The 22,527-nt window shown below is 31.3% G+C and overlaps 1 protein-coding gene across 3 annotated transcripts in view; it reads right to left on the reverse strand.

The window, feature by feature from the left end:
• Positions 1–22,527, reverse strand: part of LOC142323088 (uncharacterized) — a 162,982-nt gene that overhangs the window by 103,185 nt on the left and 37,270 nt on the right. For all 3 annotated transcript variants that reach the window (XM_075362262.1, XM_075362261.1, XM_075362260.1), the window contains exons 6-7: positions 14,376–21,484; positions 2,287–2,412 (exon numbers count right to left, since the gene is read on the reverse strand). In XM_075362262.1, the coding sequence (XP_075218377.1) occupies positions 2,287–2,412; positions 14,376–21,484 (7,235 nt within the window). The remainder of the gene's footprint in view (positions 1–2,286; positions 2,413–14,375; positions 21,485–22,527) is intronic.

A 22,527-nucleotide genomic window follows, 5' to 3' on the forward strand; every position in this document is an offset into this window, starting at 1 on the left:
ACTCTTCTATTAGCAAGTAAATATTTTCAGTCATAAAACAATTTGTCATTCACAAAAAATTGAACTGCTGAATGCAATCTAAAAGAAAAAACTATTAAGATTGCCACATCTGAGTTTCCAACAAATTTAAGATTCGTTTTTCCTGATCAATTTAGTAAAAATTCCCTGACTCTCATAATGTTGCCATTTAATCTGCACAATATGTTGATACTTCATTTTTTTGTAGTCTCCAGCATCCTCATAGTAGCCCAACTCACACCTTCTTATTATTATTTATTATTACCTTCATTTTTAATACTCATTTATTAATGATTTTTTTTTACAACATACTTTTAAAATTAGGTTATATTTTTTGTGAAAAATTGTTTCAGTAAATTACATTGCAAAGTACAAAAAAAAAACAATAATTAAATTTTTTGCTTAAAAATGAACATCACAGTAACTAAAAGTAACACAAATAAGAAATAAAAACTAACTAAAGGAATTTTTTTAAATAACTGGCTCACACCTAAGATTGCTAAAACTTTTTCACAAAAACTAGCCAACGTTATTTTGTAAGTAAACAAAAAAACAATATTTAATAACTTGGTTTACATAAAAATGCTAAGAAACACAGATTTTTATTTAACAAAGAATATATATATGATCACAACTTAAAAGAAAACTAAAATCACTGTAACAAAAAGAAATACAGATAAGAAAAGTACAACAGAACACCTTATTCTGTACAGAAAACAAACGTTATTAACATTTACTTGAAAAATATTTTGTCATTATTATTCTAATGTATTTGCAGAATGCCATCAAAGTATGGTGCAGGGCCATGATTAATGACTTAAGAGCATTCAGTAGCTCCAAGATGTAATTTTGATGCTATACAACTATCAGGAAACATAATTTTAAAAGTTGCACCAATATATTCACATGAACTTAAAGATAACTTATTTTGTACAATATTCAGAACCTACACAATCTCTACCTTAGAAACATCGTCTTTATAATAAAATAAAGTAACTGTGTTGTCATTTTGCGTAAGTGACGTCGAGGATTCAAATGTATCATTTGCTGCTGAAATGCTAAGACTCTGACCAGAAGATCCAGACAAAGAACACACTACCACCGTTTACAACCATCGTTTTCACAACTGTTGATCCTAAGTAAGTAAGTTTTAGTCTGCTGAGTTGAAGTACCACTAGGAGATAAAAACTTTTTCAATCAAGGATGAGAATTCCTTATCTTAATTATTTCATTATGTTACTTTCCTTTACTGTGCGAAGTCACTACCTTTCAGCCCATATTGCCCAGTCCAAAATACTTTTTACATACATCACAAAAAGCACAATACACATCTCTACCTCTTCTCAACAAACTGAATTCTGGGAGTAAGTTTATATCTAACCAGTGGTCCTTGAACAGTCTTTTTAGATGACATTTAAAAGCAATTAATTATTTAAAATACAAAAAAACACTTAACAACCTTTAAATGTTTTAACAGTAACGTTTTGTTAAAATTTCACCACTGAAAATATTAACTGCAATTTGGAATATTCCTCCTTTAATATAAAAGAATAATTAGGGAATGTAAGAATAGAACATATTAATGGCTGCTTGATACACATAGTTGCAATGTGCTTGGTGAAGGGGTCGCCATTTCCTGATGCTGGGAAAGTATATAAAATTTATATTGCCATTACTAAAAAAAAAATACTTTATTAATATAATAATCTTAATTTGGTAACAAAAAAGTGATTTTCTAAAATTTTTTGCAATCTTTCCTGATTAAATTTATATTTCCTAGCATTTCCTGCCTGTGGGAACCATGCACATTAATACCCTAAGAATTAGTATTATCATCAATAAACACTCTTCACACACAGACCTTAAAATATAGTTTGAGATGTTGATCATCAATTCTTTTTAATGAAAATGTCAAAATGCTTATTTAAATTATTTTAGAAAAATATAAACAAATCAGAGGTAGTCTTTTATAATTTTCTACACTTTTTAACAGGGCAGAAGAACCAGATACATATATCTATAATTTGAAAGATAGATATTTAATTAAAAATGAACTAGTTACCATATAATCTCTCACATACAGGAGAAAATCTACAATTTTACATTTTTTATATTTCATTAGTTACGACATTTGTACAAAACTGTTTTAAACCCTTTGTTCATTCAACATGCATTAACCCTAATTAAATTTTTATAAATAAATTATAGTAACGATATAATGAAGTAAAAAAGATATCCTACAAGTAAGTTTAATAACAAAATACTCACCTGAGACTGGAACTGATGATAATTTGTCACCACTAAGTCGTCGGACTCGAAGTAAAGGTTGCTGAGGAAAGGTAGGTTTATCATTCTTTGTGGGTTCAGCAGACCCAGTTGAGACAATATTGAGTTCTGTAATGTTACACACATAATTTTAAACAAGATTTTAATCTGTACATGATGATTAATAAATAAAGCAAAATAAGGAATAAGATAACATCAAATTCCCAAATATTTAACTAATTGGGAAACGACTGTTCACTGGTTATAAAGTGACTAAATATAAAAAAACTTAATATGTATAATACTTTAAATAAGTAATAAATAAATATTTCTCACCTTTAGTTGCTAACTTGATTATACTAGGCCCAGCCAATCAACGAGCTTGTGACGTCACGTGTTGACATCTCATTATATTATTGTTTTTCCAAACATTTTTGCGCGTAATAATTTTTCGACTTACAAACAATACATTCATTTATGTTGTTGTGTGTTCAATTCTTTCCACTTGAGTTGATTACATGTATAAAAATGCTTATGACTTAATCTTGTAAAAAATAACAATTCCTTAACCAATGATTAATGCGCTTAGTGAATGCTCCGATTGGTATTATGTACAGGCCTATAAAAATTTACACATGACATTAGAAATGATGTCTTTCATCACAATTATATTTAGATCCGTCATTCGTAGTACACAATGTGTGTATAAAGAAATAAACTTTAGTCCAGCTTATATCGTGTTCAGTGAAGGTATTCGGATGGCATTTTTGTACAGTCATATTATTTTATAATTATTCATTGTTTTTCACAAATTTTTTGTAATATATTTTTTTTATTTAGTTTTGTTCATGTGTTGTTTGTTGTGGTAGAATTTAAAAATGTAGTTAAGAAAAAAAATTTAGGAGTCAAGCACGTGAAATTATCAATAATGTTTATGATTTTATAAAAAATAAGCTCTAAAAGTAGGTAAATTAACTGACGACAAACATATAATTGGCATTCAAAATTGCGAAGAAAGAACTCCTGCTGCTTGTGGGATATCAAGAACACGGGTTCAAAAACTCAGAAGAGAAAGAAAAGACAAGATTCTTCACTCAACATCCCAATCGTGTTCTTTCAGCACACTGAAAAAGTATAAAAGAAATTCGAAACCTGTCAGTGGACTGGACAGTTTTGAATTAACTATACCAGAATAGTTAATGAATTTCATTTAAAGAAGAATGAATTGCCTACTTTAAAATAAATAAGTCAAGAACTTCAGTCATCTATTGATTTTAAAGGCAGCAAATAGAGTTTAGCTGTTATTTTGAGTTAGTTCAAATGGCATAAAATTGAAAATAACAGAAAACTTTTAATTGAGAAATCCAATAGGTGGAAGATAATTGAATATTTGCAGGCGATGGCTAGGCTAAGTACAGACAAAGCAATGCTATAATTGTTTATTTGGATGAAACATACATTTTAAGTTCGCATTGTTCGACATAGTTGTGGTTTGATGGTATTGTTGAGGGACTTCATGTCCTGATAAATAAAGGTGAACGTTTAATAGTAATTCATGCTGAAGGAGAGATTGGTTTTATTCCGAACGCATTACTAACTTGGAAAGCCAGTTTGAATAGCGGCGACTACCATTACAACATGAATACAATTTCATGAAATGGGCGTGTAAAAAATTGATTCTAAATCCAGAAGAAAAGATATGACCGATTGGTTGGAAAAAACCATATTCCGTATAATTAAAAAATTCTGAAACCACAGTTATACGAATTAGTAAAGTTACATAAAACTAAAGAACAAAAATATCATTTGGATGAACTTTTGGAAAAACATGGGCAATGTGTTCTTAGATTCCCACCGTACCATCCTGATTTGAATCCAATCGAGATGGTATGGTCAGCCGTAAAAAGACATGGTGAGTCATCACACAACATATTCTTTCACAAATGTTGAAAAATTAACTACAAAGAAAATTAATTCCATGAATGAAGGTGACTGGAAATCCTATTGTGAAAAAGTAAACACTGAAAAAGTGCATGAAAAACTGAACCATTGATAGATGAAATGACAGAACATTATATTATACGTGCAGACTCTGATAGTGAAAGTGAAAATGAAAGCGACAGTGATAGCGATTGATTCATTTAGCGAGGATGGTGAACTTGCTAAAAGTTTGAATTAGATGCATGAAGAAAATTCAAGTAAACTATTGTATATTATTAAAAATTAATAATTTAACACAAATATAGGTTATAAAAGAATTAATTACATATTGTTTATAATTAGTAAATGTAAATATGATTGTTATTACCACGTACAATATGATAATAAGTAATACTCCGATCTGATACGCAAAATAAATGTTTTCAGGACAAATAGTAATACGCAGTCTGCTCGTGATGTTACAAGCTCATATATTGGCTGGACCTAGTATAGATATTTTTCAATAGCTTAGCTCCTGCAGAACATTATCATAAAGGTATAAGAAACTTCTTTAATATTCTGCTAAAAGAAAGTGGCTTGAATTTCAAGTACTTAAATGGTAAATGTTAAAATCTATTAACCACAAAACATGAGAAACATTTATTATTTATTTACAATATGAAAAACACAAATCAAAGGACATATTAAAGATTTACTCTTTTCATGTTTTTATACTTCAGAAACCTTTTTATGGGTTTTTTTTAGAGTACAAATCTGTAAAATATATATGGCGAAGTTTAAAAATAAGTTTTTATAAATGTTCCTATCGTCAAAAATACTGACTTCAACTATTTAAAATTGTAGTTTTATATATAAAACTAAAAAAGAATACTTTGCATTTATGAATACAGTTTTAACTATGAACAGTTCAATATTCCAAAGTGTTAAGTGTACCTATACCAGTATTCAAGTTCTTGTAATACCAGTATTCAAACCTGAATACCAGTATTCAGGTTGCTTATATTTACTACACATCGTCTCATACCCTATAACCTACGATTATTCACTATACAATGTCATGAGATTAATAAAACTTACTGGACTTTTAAACCGAGTTAAATTTGAAGCAGGAACTGCTTCTAATTTCAAGCAAATGCTTCACATTTGCATTCTCCTTCATCATCGCACATGCTCATTTCCTGCTCTTATCAGTACAAAGTACATTAATGAAAAGATCATTATATCATATAACTAACAGATTCTAGCCTACTGAGTTAAATCATGAAAAAATGTAGGAATGGTGCAATAGAAACTGAGTTTTTATAATTTATGTTTTATGAAGTAGAGCTTACACGAGTTAAACTGCCCTGACAAGAAAAAAATTACACTTCAAGCATTCAACCTATCAGCACAGGATGACATGTTCTACCAGTTACAGTTACTTTGTGAACATTGTAGGATGATGGATAGAACACATCATATGCTTGCTTACTTGATTTCATTTTTTTCATTTATTCATCTCTGTATTGTAGTTGTTAATGACAGAGGAAGGAATACTTATTGTTTTTATAAGTATGGGTGGGGTTTTTAAAGATCTCCCACATTTTGAAGTATAAAAAATGAAAAAATCTATATAGAAAAAAACTGAATATATTTCTGAAAAGTACATAAAAAAGTTTTATTTAATGAGTTTTAAAAATGATATCAGACAGATGGCAGCCATCATTGTGAACACATTGTTGAAGATGTTTTCGGAGGTTCTACATCACTCACTGAGTTAGCTCAGGTGGAATGGCGTCGACTTCCTGTCGGATTCATTTCTTCAAATCTTCAAGAGATAGAGGATGATGTTTGAAAACACTTTCCTTTAAGTATCCGCAAAGGAAAAAAATCACATGGCTATGGAGATCATGCCAGCCATCCCACGTTTCCCCTTAAAGAGATCAAACGCCCAGGGAACATTTCCCTCAACATTCTAAGTGAACATCATGTGTGTAACCTGTGGCCCCATCCTGTTGAAACCACACAGTTCTGTATCCACATTGTCTAGTTTGGGACGCAGAAAGGTCTCCAACATTTCAATGTACTGGTCAGCAGTCACAGTTACTGTTGCACCACCTTCCTCAAAAAAGTATGGGCTAATCACACCAGTCAGCAACTGCACACCAAACAAATGCATGAGGAGAGTGGAGCAGTCGTTCTTGGAGTTCACCTGGGTTATGTTCAGCCCAGTAGCGAAAATTCTGCTTGTTTACACCTCCACTCAGATGGAAGTGAGTCTCATTCCTACTCAAAATAGCACCTGCAGTATAAACCTGTTCAAGAATATCTGCACTTATGGCTTTACGGTTAGCATGATCTCTCTCACTTAATTCTTGAGCCAACATAATCTTGTAAGGATGCAGTTTTAAATTGGCATGCAGAATCCTCCTCAAACTCCAACTTGATATCCCCCAGTGCCATGACATGCTTATAAGTGGAATGCTTAGGTGATTGCTGAATACATGCTCTTACTGTTTCCACATTTTCTGGCGTTCTAACGGTCCTAGGTCTGCCAGGTTTTTTCTTTTCAGTGTGGATCCGGTTGCCTGAAGGTTAAAAATCCATAGAATAATCATTTTTCAATCTAGTACAGATGCATTTCAACCAAGCGCAAAGTGTGTACAGAACACTCTCTGCATCACTATCACAGACCAGTTGTTCTCATAAAACAGTTCAACAACAAAGCCCTCTTGTTCACCGGTCCAACTCACGATGGGTACTAACTGCATGAGACCTATCCCATCGATCTACTCCCACTACAGCCCACACAGTGACCGACCCCTTCAAATGTGGGAGGTCTTTATGCCACACCCAGTATAATACACATTTTAATAAGTATTTAATTCATGTTTTACAATCGCAGATTGGCCTGAGAAACCAATTTTTTTATTTATTTTTTTAAAAGTAGTTGCGGTAATAATCCAACAAAAAATTATATATAACTTCTTAAATGTGTTCTATGAAGATTACCAAGTAAATATTACATTATCCAAAAAAGTATTCATACTTCAGTAACACTAACATTTTGGTTAATTATTCGTAATAATTACAGTTATTTTTTAATTACAATTTTTCTGAAGTAGCAAAGCATAAAAAAATAAAGACAGAAACTATAGTTTCTGTCTTGTATAATTAATTGCTTTAATTGAATTATTGTTCCCATTCAGTTCTGCACACAACTGGTATTCATTAATAGCTAATGAACATAAAAATCCACATCATTTCACGACTTTAATTAGAAAAAAACCATTCTATATTCCACACCTCTTTCTTTCTTTCTTTTTCCTGTTTAGCCTCCGGTAACTACCATTCAGATAATACTTCAGAGGATGAGGGAGGATGATATGTATGAATGTAAATGAAGTGTAGTCTTGTACATTCTCAGTTCGACCATTCCTGAGATGTGTGGTTAATTGAAACCCAACCACCAAAGAACACCGGTATCCACGATCTAGTATTCAAATCCGTGTAAAAATAACTGGCTTTACTAGGACTTCAACGCTGGAACTCTCGACTTCCAAATCAGCTGATTTGGGAAGACGCGTTCACCACTAGACCAACCTGGTGGGTTCTATATTTCACACCTGGTCTGAATGTAGAGCATGGTCCTCTACATTCACTCTTAAGTAATCCAGGTTTCTGTATGTATGTAAGTTATATTAAAATTAAGTATGTATGTATGTATGTATGTATGTGTGTATATATATAAATTTACATTTAATAGATCAACCCAAGTAAAGAATAACTAAAATAGGATGACTTACCTTATTTCATTACATAAGCAGAACACCTAATAAATAATAAACGTAACATTACTTCTGATGTATAGAATTTTAGTGGTATTTATAAAACTGAATCTAATGATTGTGACCATATTTATATTAGTAAGACCGTTAGATCTTTTAAAATGAGATTCATGGAATATTTTAGAAGTTATAAAAAAGGTAAACTGGATTTTTGAATGTATCAGATCATTTGATTAAAAATAAGAACACAATGTCAGATATTCAAACAAACTTAAAAATATTAGAAATTAAAAAATGTAATACGGAAAGAAATAATAAGGATTTTGACATTTTAGAAAGGTATTATAGATATAAACATAAGAATAAATTTAATATGATCAACCTTCAGACAGAGTATGAAGATGACAGTATTATAAAGACTGCGGTAGATAGCATCAATCACTACCTGTTTTGATAATGATGAGTAACTGATCTTCCAACCTGGTTAGTAAAGTAAATTCAGTGAAACAGCTAGCATATAATGTTACTTTACTTAAGTCTTTGATTTTACTTTAAAAGGTTTTAATTTTTATCTTTATTTTAATTTTAATTTATTTGTTTATATTTACGTCATATTGTTCACATATGTAAAAACTTTTACATTTTAATTTTTTAACTTAATTTTAATATCAATTTTAATTAATTATCTTTACAATTTTTAAACAATTTTATATTTTACATTTCGTTTTGATTATAATTTAAATAAAAGTTTTTAATAAAATTTAATTAATTTAAAAAAATGATAACATAAAATATAAATGAATGTGATATGATATTATGTATTGCGAGTTTATGATGATTTTTTAAATATATATATATATATAATGCAGCTGATGATGCGAATTAATTTTGCGAAGGCGCTTCTGCTTATGTAATGAAATAAGGTAAGTCATCCTTTTTTTTCTTTAACCTCTGAAACCACTGTTAGGTACTGATACAGAGGATGAGATGAATGATTTGTAGCGTCTGTGAAAATGCCATGCCTGACCAGGATTTAAATCTGGGACCCCCGGATGAAAAGCCGAGATGCTACACTTGTGCCACGGAAGCTGGGTAAGGTAAGTCATCCTATTTCAATTATTCTGTACTTGAGTTGACCTAATACATATAAATTAATCTGTACTGGTACAGAGGAGTATGGTTATTAAAAGAATCTATTTTTTTTAAAAATATATATATATGAAAATGAAAGGAAAAATAATGCCTAAAGTTAACAATATTTTAAAGAACTTTTATAAATTACCTGTATGACAATAAAAGCAAAAAAATCTCTTTTATAAAATAACATAACTCCCAAATCAGCAATTGTGATTTTATACAAGGAGAGCTTAACACTATTTTAGTGGATCTTTGGCTGGATATACAAAATATAAAATCAACAGTGTGGGGAGTGCCTATCATTACATAAAATATCTCTCTGAAGTTGCCATTAAACAAACTGAAATAATAAATCTACCTATTACTATAGTATATAATATTATTGTAAAAAGGATTTAGAAGAAACAATGAACGGCATAGATGAAGTCCTATGCAAGAACTATCGCATGAAAATAAACAAGAACAAAACAAAAGTAATGAAATGTAATAGAAATAACCAAGATGGACCACTGATTGTGAAAATAGGAGGAGAAAAGGTTATGGAGGTAGAAGAATTTTGTTATTTGGGAAGTAGAATTACTAAAGATGGACGAAGCAGGAGGGATATAAAATGCCGAATAGCACAAGCAAAACTAGCCTTCAGTAAGAAATATAATTTGTTTACATCAAAAATTAATTTAAATGTCAGGAAAAGATTTTTGAAAGTATATGTTTGGAGTGTCGCTTTATATGGAAGTGAAACTTGGACAATCGGAGTACCTGAGAAGAAAAGGTTAGAATCTTTTGAAATGCGGTGCTATAGGAGAATGTTAAAAATCAGATGGGTGGATAAAGTGACAAATGAAGAGGTATTGCGGCAAATAGATGAAGAAAGGAGCATTTGGAAAAATATAATTAAAAGAAGAGACAGACTTATAGGCCACATATTAAGGCATCCTGGAATAGTCGCTTTAATATTGGAAGGACAGGTAGAAGGAAAAAATTGTGTAGGCAGGCCACGTTTGGAATATGTAAAACAAATTGTTAGGGATGTAGGATGTAGAGGGTATACTGAAATGAAACGACTAGCACTAGATAGGGAATCTTGGAGAGCTGCATCAAACCAGTCAAATGACCGAAGACAAAAAAAAAAAAAAATAATAATATTATTGATCTTATGATGGGTAAAATAGCTAAAATATAAACATTTTAGTTAGTATAATGGATGTCATTTCATGTCAAACCAGACTTATCACTGAGTCAACTAATGAATAATTCAACTAATGAGTTAATTCAACATGATGAAATCATGGTGAATGAGTTCAGCTCTTGGTATGCTGTGTTCTTTAGTTGTGTTAGTGGTTTTATCATACACATATTATAAAGAATGTTTCATAAGTGATGCCATAAATTTAGTGAAAGATTTTTATGACAGAACTTTTGGTATTATTTTATTGAACATCAAGATTTGTTAAGTTGTGTGTGTGTTTCACGCCATGTTTTATTGCACTCCATGGTAAAGCAATTTTATAAAGTATTTTAAGTAATTATGTTTTTATAAATTATTTTTATAATTAAGCAAGTATTTCTGTAATATTTCAGTTTACTTTAATTCATTAAAACATTCTGAATTTTACAATGAATAAAAATCAGGCATGTAAAAATTCTCAAAAGACTTTTTGTTATGTTTGCGAAGAATTCACCATAAAAAGTCAATGAAAACCAATATCAAATCTGCTAAAAACTACTTACAAAATATTTTTTGATGTTCCTTGGGAGACCAAGATAAATCCTGGGCTCCACATGTAACATGCATCAAGTGCTACGTTAACCCTTCAGCACCAGAGAATTTAAATACCCTGACCACAGTCCACGGATAGAGGAAATTTAAATAATTTCAGTACCAAATGCACATGTTTGTTAAACCTTCTATAATACAGCCAAAAAAACTGGGGTTTTTATGAAATTTTCACCATTATGCACAGAAAAGTACATAAATTGTTAATATCATCATTAAATAGCTAATATTATGTTTTTACTGTTTTTTTCTTATTCTATGAAAACTATTCAAAATCGCCACATAAATGACTAATTTTACTCCTAATACTAATTATAATTATATAATGCAAGAACAATTCTACATATGATCTATTCTATTCAATTCTACAATACAAAAAAATTATTATTGCAGCCTTACGCTATCATTAGTGCCATGTAGTAAAGAAAATACAGTACGTGCTTTTCACTGTTGTAAATAGACACACACATCTAATTGAAGATCAAAACCTTCAAATGAATTTATTTCAGGCAAGCTTTGTTAGTGTCATGCAGATTTTAAAAGAAAATATGTGCATCCTGTAAAATGCCTGACTCTTGCATTAATAAATTGTTCGGCATATCTGTTTGTTTCTACAACAAGAGTATTTACTAATTCTTCCATAAAAAACAAAAGGAATACAGACCCAATTGAATTTATATTTACAGAATTTCACTGTCAGTGTCATTATCAGATAATAAACTTTCATCAAAATCATTTAAAATCACCTCAAGATCAGCTTCAGCCAAAGATTTACTTGAGGAAGCCATGGTGTCAATTGGAAGACAATGTGTAGACCTAAACCAGATTCAGAAACAAGTTTTATATGGCTCTACAGCAGAACAAAAGAATATCTGTATGCACTATAAAGTACCGTGTAATTTATGAACATGCTGCAATGTTTGTTGATCATAAATTTTCTACAATTATTTGAAACTAGAAGACTAACAAGGATAGAATAAAATATAATGATAAATGGTATCTTGGATTTTACGTCTTAGATTATGCTAACAACAATGATATAAATGAAAATTATGTTAATTGGGTCACTGACTTACAAAACCGAAGTTCATAATTTCGACCTTGAGGACACATGGGCAGTGCGAAGTATGTCATGCACTGGTCTGTATTTCTTACGGAGGTCTGCGGCATAACACGAAAGTTGATTCCGTACGAAATACAGAGATCGGCGTCAACAAGTTAAACTAACCCGGTGGTTAAAAGGGAAAAAAGCATTTGCCTTTTGGCATACCTATGATTTCGCAAGAGCCTACTAACTACTTTGATGACTGCTATTTTTGCTTAACAAATGTTACTGGTTTCAGTTCAAGCAACAAAGCAGTAGTATCGCATAACCAAATGTTCATTCAGCTATGAGACCAGTACTTCATGATGTTGAATTACACATTCTGATTGCTCCAACTTCTTGGAAAGAAACTTCTAATTTCCCAGATGGCTCAACCAATGAATTCTCAACTTCAATATATATTAATTACATTTCAGAAGAATCAAATACTGAACCTCACTGATCACACATGCAGAACTGAGTGATCTGATTTGTGACTAATATTTGTCAAAATAACATGCAGGACTCCTAGGTTTACATCTTAAAGAATGGAATTTATTAAACAAGGATACTAATAAAATTTCAGTATATGGAAATCAAAATGAAAATTTACTGAAATACTTTAGAAGAGATGGTTTAATTTGGTTCGCCATGATGTTAGGAGGCTAATAGTTTACCCCCTCCTGAAATAATGCTTTATTAGTGGTTTCCCAGGAGGTTGGGACGCCAGGGGTGGAGGTTTAGTCGGTAGTGCGCAGGAATACATATGCATTTTCGGTAACAGCTTGCAGAACCTGTTAGCAAGCTAACACTGCTTTGGCGCCTGTAAATGGGGTTCCTCCACCTCAAAAAAAAAAAAAAAAAAAAAAAAAAAGGGGCTAATGTCTGAATCGGACATTGGATATGTTATTATGATCGGAATTTATTTATACTCATCAAAAAGAAGCTTTAAGGCAGTCATAACTCGAATAAGTTGGCTTCTATACTGGTAGCACATGCTGTGGGAATGAAAAAACATATGAAAATATGTCAAAAATTTTAAAAGCTATTAAGAATGATGAACACTCATGGAAAATCACTGCTGGCCAGAAAGTGTTAGGGCTTCTTGGTCTCCAGGTGACTTTACAAAATATATGTTTCTTGTGTTTGTGGGATAGTCAGGCTACAGAAAAACACTAGCTAGCTAGACTGGCCAAAAAGAAATCAGTTTACCCCAGGAAAGAAAAATGTTTTCAATATTCCCTTGTCGAAACAGACCATATTATTTTAACACCTCTACACATAAAACTAGACCCGATGAAGAATTTTGCAAAAGCATTAGATAAAGATGGAGATGGCTTTAAATATTTAGCAGAGGTTTTTTCATAATTAAGTGAAGCCAAATTAAAAGAGGGAATATTCATCAGGCCATAAATAAGAAAATGAATTTGTGAAAATATATTTGACAGCAAACTGAATCCTAAAGAACGACCAGCATGGAAGTCATTCCAAAGATGTTGTTACTGGTTTTCTTGGAAACAAAAAAGCTGAAAACCGTGATCAGCTTATAAATGAACTCTTAGTGAACTACTAAAATTTAGGATGCAGAATGTTATAGAAAATTAACTTTTTACATTCTCATTTAGACTTTTCCCCTTTAAATTCGGGTGACAACAGCAATGAACAAGGAGAAAGGCTCCACTAAGATATACTGCAGATGGAACAATGTTACAAAGACAGATGGGATGAATTTATGATGAGCGATTACTACCGGATGATAAAAAGAGAAAAATTCACTGAACACAAAAGGAAAATAAGAAGAAAAAAATTTAAATAAATGTAAACATCTGCAAAATAAAGATAGGAATTTTAATTGTAATTATTATTTTTGTATGCTGTTATTTAAGAAGTTTCTCAATATTTTAAAGGGTCATAACTAAAAATTTGAGGGTGATAAAAAAAACTCATTTCATTTTAAGATTCAGCATAAAAAATACATTCTAATTCACCTACTTTTATTTCGGTTCCAAATTTGTTTTTTGTTGACCTGTGTAATGTTTTTATCCATTAATCAAACTATTTTATATAACAGTAGTGTGTATACTGCAAATTCAAATAAATGTTAGTCACAAATTATTTTTTACATAGACAATAACAGTATATATAATTATAAACATGATATTATAATAACAAAAATCACAATACACAGTCGACCAGAAAAACTAAATTTCTTTTTTTTAAATTTAATATTAGTATTGACTTTTATAATGAATCTTAATTGTTTATCGAGTTAAATTTAAAAAATGAAATAAATTTAGGTTTAACTTGTTAATTACTTAATAATGTAAGTCTCTGAATAGTTAACTAGTAATGACTTCTATATAAGTTGTTTTAAAAAATTGCTTACCTGAATCAGATGAGTTTGGAATCGTAGATGGCAGTGTAGTATTTGAGTTGTTTTCAGTCAGCAGCATAAGATGGCTATTTAGCAGATGTATAAAAGAAGATACCATATGGCTTTCATTACTCTTATCACATCTGATAAAGCATGCCGAGCACATCGCTTGAAATTTTACATTTTCATGACATTTCTCAACATGTTGCAAAAATGAATCTGCATTAGCAGTTGGATTAAAATCACAATTTTCAATATTACAAGAGAAAAGAACAGTACAATTTACTAAACTTGCAGAAAGATGTCCAACTTTTATATGTGTTGTTTTAGTATCCTGAAATTTGTATTTTTTTACAGGATGCTGGCCGACAGGAGACTTCAATCGATTCAGTAATATTGATGACTCAGATTTGGAAGGTGAATCTGCTGAACCTGAAACATCATCTGTGGATGGTGAAGTAAGTTCATCAGTAAACAGCGTCTCAGAAAGTCGTCCAACAATCGAGAGTAATCCGACTGTGTTTTTACTTTTTGCCTTATTTTCAGAACTGTTATTTGCAGAACTACTTGACTCATAATCTTTTGATCTGGAACCTTTACTAGACAACTCCTTTAACTGTTCAACAGAATTACTTAAGTCAACAGAAAAAAAGTTATTCTCAGTAGTATTTTCTTTAGGGTCTTCACCCAATAAATTATTTGAAACCGTAGTAATAGGCAAAGCTAATTCACTACTGGCCATATATTTATTTTCTTCTGTATCTGCATCAATCAACTTCTTTGAACTGTTACCAGGAATGATACTAGTTATATTACATTTAGACACTAAACTGGCATCAGTAAACACAATTTCATTCGAAATTTGATCACCTAATTTCTCTATGCCTTCAAGAACAGGTTTACTAAAACATAATACATCAGTTTTCTGTGCAATTTCTTGAGAAATATTACTTTCTATTGATTGATTGTTGGGAAAACATGTTTCTTTTTTCACAGCTTCTTTATTCCTTTCTGAAGTAGGAATTTTTATTTTATCTGACACCATTTTAATGAAATTAATTTTTGCACCTTTTATTGAACAATTTGAATCATCATCACTTGCGTCTTCTTGTGAGTCAGAGCTTATCAGAAGTTTACTGGTGAGCATGTCTAAATTTTCAGTTTGTTTTACTACCTGCTTACCTGCCAATTTTAACTTATCAGCCAACTCTTTCATGATACACACTCTCTCTTCTACATTTTCAATATCAGATTCTTGCTCAACTTCAGAAGTAATAAATGCTGTTATATTTACACTTCGGTCTACCATATCAGAATTATCCATTGGCAAACACTTTTCTAAATCTGTACCTGACAGAGGTTGAGATGAATTGCTTACTGTAACTGGTGTATTATCCTCAGTATCCCTATTTTCTTCAACAGGTTTATTACTTGGTGTTACTTCAGAGAATTTCACTGAATTATCAACTTCATCTTTCATGCTAGAATCATTAACAAAACTACTCTGCTCAGAGGAAAAGTTTATTTTTCGTATGAACATTTCCATACGGCCATCACAGTTATGCCTTTTCTTGACATGTTCCTGTACATTTTCTAAACGAAGCTGAACAAAATTACATTCTGAACATATAAATCCAAATACATCATATTTAAGATTTGAAATTGAATCTGTATAGAGAAGTTTATTATAATCATTCTTTTTTGTCTGCCCAAACCAATGTGCTTTTTGAAAATGGGTTTTAATTGCATCTCTATTAGATGCTTCATACAAGCAACTTAAACATCGGTAGCGATATTCACCAGTGTGGGAAGATACATGATCATAAAAACTAAAAATGTTGGTACAGACTCGTGAACACATGCGGCAACTGTAAACAGATTTATTATTCTTCTTTGAAATCTCATTACCAAAACTGCAACTAACAGACTGATCTATAGCTTCATCTGCAACAGGCTGAGAAAACCTTGATACCAACACTTCTACTTCTGGATGATCAGTTCTATAGTGTCTAACAAGTAAAACTGGCTTACCAGAATAATCACAAATTTTACAAGAGATCACTTTACTGTTTACATCTTGGAAATGCTCTTTATCACTGTAATTAATAGTGACATCTGCTAAAGCTGTAATATTTCCATTCTTCTGTGCAGAGTTTTCCTGCTCATCTCTTGCACCGAGAAAGAGCTGTTTGACTTCACTCTTGTCTTCTACTTTTTCTATACCGCTTATATCAGACATTACCTCTTTTTCTTTAACTGTTTTCCCATCCTTAATCTCGCTTTCAGTTATATCTTTCACATCATTCATCAAAGTTACATCGTTATCATCACTAGCAGCACATTCATTCATGTTTGAGTGCATTTGACTATCTGAGCTTGACTTTTCAGCAACTTTTACTTTTTTCCTTATATAACCCAGACTCCATTTTTTTCGCTTGCCTTTTCGTTTTCTGGATTCTGATTCACACATCTGTTCATTTTCTGATCGAACTGTGTTGCATTCATATGATTTACCTTCAATAACAGAACTCTCCTGACAGTTCATATCATTAGAATCTTCAAGTTTAACTGGATCGATAGTTTTTCCACAACTTATATCAGTTAACTTACTAATCAAAATTTCACACTTCTTAGTACAATCAGTCTTACTACTATTCATCAAAGATTGGGAACTTTCTTGATCTTTGGTAACAGACAATTCTCCTTTTTCAGTGCTCTCTATATCTGTTGACTGTGAATCAGCCTGTGCAACTGATTTCAAATCATTATCATTTTCATACACAGGATCAGTTTTCTTTATGGTCTCAGAGTTAGACAGATTAGGTTTAATATTCAAAATACTCTCTCCAGAAGGGTCTTCACAACTAAAATTTCTCGAAGTTAAATCTTCACAGTCTCCTGTAATCACTTCTAATTGTCCCTTTTTATCAGTATGCAGTATTTCTGATGAACTCTTTAGAGTTTCACATGAACTTAAAATACTTACTTCACAACTGTTCTTTGCATTTTCTATACTATTGTTGGAGGTAATATCATCATTATTTTTTACATAAGTAACTGTAGCTTCTTCAATTTTTGTTGATAAACATTTCTTTTTAAACACAGTTAAAAATTCATCATCAGAATTTTCACATTCAACACCCATACCTTTAAGAACTTTACCAGGTTTAACTGACACTTCAGGCTGTTTTGGTGTGCTCTCCACATTTTTAAGGGTTGAAGCATCTTTATCTTCAATTGCAGTCAATACAGATTCATCATCATTATTTAGATCACACTTTTTCCTTTTATTGGTCTTTTTCTGAAAAGTATTGTCTTTGTTTGTTTCATTTTCACTTTCTTCTTGCTCATTCAAACATTGTTTTACTGACTTTTTCTTTTTCTCTACATTTTGTGGTTTCTTTTTCAATTTTCCTACATCTTCAATATAGTTCTCTTCATCACTAACTTCATCAATAAGTTCAGCTGCACGTTTTAAAATTTCAGCATTTTTATGGCTTTTTTTATTTAAACCGACAAAAGCTCTAGAATTATGATCATCCATAACTTCTTCTGAATCACTTTCATCTTCGTCTTCATATCGAGCAGAATTTTTTACCTTCCTTGCTTTAGTCTGAAACTTCTTTCTACTTTTTAATCCTATAACACCAGCAGGAAGGGGTTCAATTTCAGTTTTCCTTAAAGCATTATCAACATAATTATCAGGTTTCAGGCGACAAGTTCTCATACCGGTTGCATTCACAACACTTGCTGAAATAAACATATCTCTTATATCCTCATGAAGTTTTTCAAGTTCATTTTTAATTTTTCTTTTTGGTTTATTGGAACCAGTTTCAGTTTCAACTGCTTCCACGTCTAAATTATCAACATAAGCATTCTTAGTAACCTTTGAAGACTTTGTCTTTGAAGGAGTAACTTTCTTTTTTGAATTTTTCTTTTTAACTGTTTGTTTCTTCTTTGAACCTTTCTTTACACAGCTTTTCTGTCCCTTGGATTGCAGAATTTCCTCTTCTGATTCAGTAGTATTACCTGCAGTATCATTCATCAAACCAGTACCACCATCACAACTATCTTCCTCAATTTGTTCTTTCACCAATTGATTTGAAGCAGTCATTTTTTCATCAGCAGATTCTTTTTTATCAGAACATTCAATGTCTTCATTTTTTGAAGGAATATCTGTAGAATTATCTTCATCTTCTGAAGAACTTGATACTATAATTCTTTCAATCTTTTTTAACTTTTCACCTTTCAGTGGTGCTCCTCCTAATTTTTCCAGTAATTTTTTACATAAACCTGAGGTTAATGATTTTCGCAAGTATGTTTCTATTAACTCCTGAGTAAACTCCTCCTTAATTTTTTCTGCAGTAGTGCTACCAGAAAGAGGTACTGAATGAGATGTCTCTTTTACAATAGTCTTATCAAGTGTCTGCAGGCTTTCAATTTCAGTTTCTTTCTCTTCTTTAGTCAATTCTTTTACTTCAATTTTAATATCATTACTGCTACTACTTACTTCTTGCTCAGAAGTTTTAGTATGTTTAATTATATCTTTTTTACAATTACCATCAGCTACAACAGATTTTCTGGTTAGTTTATACATATCCTTATATTCATTTTGAATATTTCCATCTGTAGTATCAGCATCTGTAATAGCTGTTTGATTACTATCTTCAGTATCAGATTCTTTCTCTACAACATCAATAATTTTATTACCTTTTATAACAATACCTTCTGATAATTCATTATCACATGTTCTATCATACTCAATTGACTCAGTACTATCACAGTTTGATGAATCAATTTGTTCTTGATCAGTGGTGGTGCTGGTTTCATTCTCTCTTAGAATATCATCAGCCTTACTCTTTAATTTAACTGCATCTTCCTTAACCTTCTTTTTTGGTATTCTAAAGCTCTGGAAACCATATCCCCTTCCTGTTTTAGGTCCTGATACACCAGCATACAAACTCTCCAGTGGAGAGGAAAATGACTCCTCTTTTTTATCTTGCATAACATTTCTGTGTTGTTGCAAAGCATCATTTGATCTTTTATATCTGTCTGAATCATATGAATGTCTGTCTCTAGCTAGTAATCTATCCAAACTAGAGTTCCTATTTCTTCTATCTACAGCAGAATTAGAATCAACAGATTTCCTTTCTCCTCCAACACATCTTGGATCTCTGCTCCTACTTAAGCTTCTTTTTTCACCATCATTTTGTAAATCAATCGGCTGCCTTGAATCACTGAAGGGCTTTGGCATATCTCTGTAAGATGCACTGTGTCTCTGTTGTCGAGGATCATTTCTTTTTAAAATATCTACACCGTAGTTGCTTTCCTCTTTCATAGTTGATCTTCTATCATCTTCAAATGATTTTTCTGAATTTCGATGTCGAGGATCCCTAATAATATGATCATCAAATGGTTTCTCTAAACTTCTTCGTCGAGGATCTCTTTCTGATACACTCTTTCCCAATGATTTTGTACAGTCAAAAGAGATACTATTTGGATTTTGACCTACTGAAAGGCCCATGTAATTTTTATTAGGAGGAATATAATGCCTGTTTTGAGCTAAATTATGGGGTGCAAATGTTTCACCTTGATTATAATCAACTGAAGGCTGAGGATTATGGAAATAACCTTGATCTTGAGAGGGCATGCTATTATCAGGAAGGTTAGGCATTAAAGGCATATAAAGAGGTCGTGGGCCTTTCTGAGATAATAATGGTGGGATAGTATCATTTCTCTGGGGATATGGCGATGGACAATAATTCACACCACTATTAGGCATTCTTCCTACTCCGCTATTAGGACTGAAGCCTCCAAAATGAGGTTGCTGGCCCTGAAACTGACTACTCATATTAGTTTCATGAACGATAGGCACATCTCGAAAGTAATTCATATTGACATTTACATTCATCCGAGATGGGAAATTATCACTCAAATTTGTAGGACTCATGCAATTAGGTACTTGTACAGTATTTGATGTATGTTGTGGTGAAGATAAAGGATTGCCCAATGTAGAATGAAATAGTGACCTCTGATTAAACACTGGATTTTCTACTCCTGGATGTGAAGAACTGGATACTTGTTTGGCTTTAGCTTTTGCAGAAACAGTTTCCAAAATTTTCAGCATAGTTTCTGGAGGAGGAGATGGCAGAGTTCCTAAATTTTCTGCAACCAGTTTTTCAAGTTGTTCTGGTGATAAATGAGATAAAACATTAGAAGACTTTTCACCCGAAGTCCCTTTAACCTGAGAACAAATCCCTTTTGTACTCTCTAGTACAGATTTCCTCACCTCTTTTGAGTCAAACTTCCCTTGGAGAGAAACATCCCCTCCTCCTTTGGGACTATGGTTACTAGTCACAGGCTTATCATTAAATAAATCTATTACTGTTCCAGGTTTCAAACTCAAAATTCTGTTCTGCTTAATATTTTCAGCTTTGTTGACCAAAACTCTTAATGCACCTCCTGAACTAGTTCCCACTTTGTGAACAGCAATTATCTCTTCAGCAAGTTTAGCTCTTATGCTTTGTGAAGGAACATTTGGTTTTTTCTGCCATCCATCTGACTGAAACGTTGACTGCTTACGATTAAATTCATGTTGATAAGGAGAATCACAACCACTGTTATCAGAGCTGAGATGTTGTATGACTTGTGAATCGCATACATCATGTAACTTTTTCCCAATTTCGGGAACCTGCACATTTCTTCCTCCCCAATTAGGTGATTTATTAAAATCATCAGTCTTTAAAGGGTGATTAAGAGTTTCAGGAATATCAGTATTGCTATCACCAGATGAACTACATGAGGGACTATCAACAATATTCCAATTAATATTTTTTTTGTTAGTCCCTGTTTCTAATATATCTTTCTTCCTTTTCCACAAATAAATATTTTTGGAAGTGTCTGTAACATTTTTTTCACCTGTCTCTGATCTACTGAACTTTTCTATAGTTCCACTTAATTGTTTTTGTTGTGAATAAGATAAAAGTGATTTTTTCTCACAAGAATTATTTAAAAAAGGGAGTTTTCTGTCCTTAAAATTTGAATTACAAGCCACTTGAGAATTAGTTTTATCAGAATCTAGAACAGTTGAATGCACATCTTCATTAGCACAAGGTGTCCTCCTAAAACAGAACATTTAAAAAAATACCTTGTAAACAGAGACCAAATTGAATACTATGTAATGCCAACAACAGACTTTTAAAAACAAAATTATTCAAGGTTAAGTAATATGATTTAGGATTCAGTTTCTTAGTAGTCTTATGTAATTTTATTTAACTAGTCCCCTCATTCAATAAATAATACAACAGACACACATTTTATCAACTAACAAGTAAAAAAATTCAACTTAATAATAAAATAATTATCTTTTTTACTTCTAGTCTCTATGCTACGTGTTACAGAAACACTTTATTATTTATATTAAATTATTAATAAATGAAAAGCAGCAACTATGAATGGGACGTGCATTAATTTCTTTTATATTAATACTCTGTACAAACATAGATGTCTGTTTTTAATAAATGCAATCTAAGAAATTCTATAAAAAATCATAATTAACTACTATTTATTAATCTATTTTCTTATAAAAAAATTCTTATTTTCACCCTAGTTATCCATATTTACAAGAAACGGTACTTAAAAAACTTTCATAACAAATAAGCAGTTCTAAAATGTTGAATACAAACTAATGACAGATCTATATTAATTACAAATTACCTTTTAAATTCCTAAAATGAATCATTAATTAACAGAAGTTTAGAAGGTATATTATGAAACAATTTAAACATTTTGTATTTTATAATGTATTTTTATAAAAATCTTATATTAGTAAAATATTTAAAAAAAAGAGAAAAAAACAAAAACTGTCACCATAAACATGGAATCTTATATTAATTAGTTAATTTAAATGTCAAATAGCAAAAGCATCACTTATTAATGAAAACAGCCAATGAAATTATTCTTTTAAAATGGTGATCGATAAAGGTTCAGTTAGAAATGTGAGAGACTTACTGTTACAAAAAAGTTGGGGAATTAATAAGAAAATTAACTTTAATGAAAATTTTAATAATTTTCTTATGTTTTTCAGAAGGCCTTCTTTCTAGTAAAGAAATTAACAGTTTAAGCATAAAAATAAAGTGGGGGTGAAGCTGATTGGTCCATGTCC

This window comes from Lycorma delicatula, chromosome 4 (genome assembly GCF_047948215.1).
Source record: "Lycorma delicatula isolate Av1 chromosome 4, ASM4794821v1, whole genome shotgun sequence".
NCBI classification, from domain to species: Eukaryota; Metazoa; Arthropoda; class Insecta; order Hemiptera; family Fulgoridae; genus Lycorma; species Lycorma delicatula.